This window comes from Topomyia yanbarensis, chromosome 1, assembly GCF_030247195.1.
Source record: "Topomyia yanbarensis strain Yona2022 chromosome 1, ASM3024719v1, whole genome shotgun sequence".
NCBI classification, from domain to species: Eukaryota; Metazoa; Arthropoda; class Insecta; order Diptera; family Culicidae; genus Topomyia; species Topomyia yanbarensis.
In genome coordinates, this window is record NC_080670.1 from 2,542,640 (window position 1) to 2,544,556 (window position 1,917).

Below are 1,917 nucleotides of genomic sequence, written 5' to 3' on the forward strand. Positions count from 1 at the left end.
AGAGAAACGCCATCAGCAGCAAGCGAAAGCATCGTCGGAGGAGAAAACGCTGTAATTTTCAACCTTATTTTAGTTTTGCATCGTCAAAAATAGTTTGGATTTCTATTGGAAAGTAATTATCCAACCGCTCGGATAATGGCTGCCAGACGAGTACCGGCCAACGAGGATCTGTCGAATGTGGAATTCGAAACCAGTGAAGATGTCGAGGTGCTGCCAACTTTCAACTCAATGTCACTCCGGGAGGAGCTGCTGCGGGGTGTTTATGCCTATGGTTCGTATATGTTGTGTTAATTTCCTTCTTTTCGGTTCGTAATTATGTTGTGATCTACAGGTTTCGAGAAGCCTTCGGCAATCCAACAGCGAAGTATCCTACCGATCGTCAAGGGACGCGATGTAATCGCTCAGGCTCAGTCCGGTACAGGTAAAACTGCAACTTTTTCGATTGCTATTCTACAGTCGATGGACACGACGCTTCGTGAGACGCAAGTTCTCTGCTTGTCACCAACGCGCGAGTTGGCTGTTCAGATTCAAAAGGTTATCCTGGCGCTGGGAGATTTTATGAACGTCCAGTGTCATGCTTGTATCGGGGGAACTAATTTGGGAGAAGACATTCGCAAGCTGGATTATGGCCAGCATGTGGTCAGTGGAACACCCGGGCGTGTGTTTGATATGATCAAGCGGCGAGTGCTGAGAACGCGGTCTATTAAGATGTTGGTTCTGGACGAAGCTGACGAAATGTTGAATAAAGGTTTCAAGGAACAGATTTACGATGTTTATCGGTATCTACCTCCTGCAACACAGGTAGTACTGATATCTGCTACACTTCCGCACGAGATCCTTGAAATGACTTCGAAGTTTATGACGGATCCGATTCGTATTTTAGTCAAACGGTACGTCGTGAAGTAATTTTTTTTAAAATTATTTAATTGTTAATATTTATTACAGTGATGAGTTGACCCTGGAAGGTATCAAGCAGTTCTTTGTGGCAGTCGAGCGTGAGGAATGGAAATTTGATACGCTGTGCGATCTGTACGACACGCTGACTATCACTCAGGCAGTTATTTTCTGCAACACTAAACGTAAGGTCGATTGGTTGACGGAAAAGATGCGGGAGGCCAATTTCACCGTTAGTTCGATGCACGGTGACATGCCGCAGAAGGAGCGTGACGAGATCATGAAGGAATTCCGTTCCGGTCAGAGTCGTGTGCTGATTACGACGGACGTTTGGGCTCGTGGTATCGACGTGCAACAGGTTTCGCTGGTCATCAATTATGATCTGCCGAACAATCGTGAGTTGTACATTCACCGTATTGGCCGATCAGGTCGGTTTGGCCGCAAGGGTGTTGCGATCAATTTTGTCAAGAGTGACGACATCAGAATTCTGCGGGATATTGAACAGTACTACTCGACGCAGATTGACGAGATGCCGATGAATGTGGCAGATTTGATCTAAGATGCGTTTGGTTTGTTTTAAAATATTACATTTGCGTGTTTGTAACTTCGACCTGTTGAAGGGCAAATGTGTGCAAGCAAACACATTTATTACATTCAAGTGCACAATTTGCATAACTGCAATGAATAATCTAAACTTCTTACGAATAAAGAAATTAATGGATAAATAAATTGTAATGTTTGCGCTAAGAGAAAATCCAAGGTCAATTGGTTTTGAGATGTATTGAAAATATGTTTGTATACTTCTTCATGACAACTCTAAGAAAACATAAAACCCGCTACAAGAAGCTGATTTTTGGAGCTAAAGATCCAGATAGGATAAGAAACCGGCTATATTTTGCAGGCCGGTATGATTGACTTTGTAACATACAAAGAAAAACTAACTTTATTCGAAACAGTCAAATTTATTTTGAGTAGTCCTCGATTATAAACTATCACTACATTCAATCGCATGGAACTTCTTTT

The 1,917-nt window shown here is 42.7% G+C and overlaps 1 protein-coding gene across 1 annotated transcript; it reads left to right on the forward strand.

The window, feature by feature from the left end:
- Positions 1 to 1,623, forward strand: LOC131676598 (eukaryotic initiation factor 4A-III). Its single transcript, XM_058955744.1, has 3 exons — positions 1 to 271; positions 332 to 890; positions 946 to 1,623. Exons 1-3 carry the CDS (start codon positions 136 to 138, stop codon positions 1,451 to 1,453), a joined length of 1,203 nt encoding a protein of 400 aa, XP_058811727.1. The 5' UTR covers positions 1 to 135; the 3' UTR covers positions 1,454 to 1,623.
- The last annotated feature ends 294 nt before the right edge of the window (positions 1,624 to 1,917 follow it).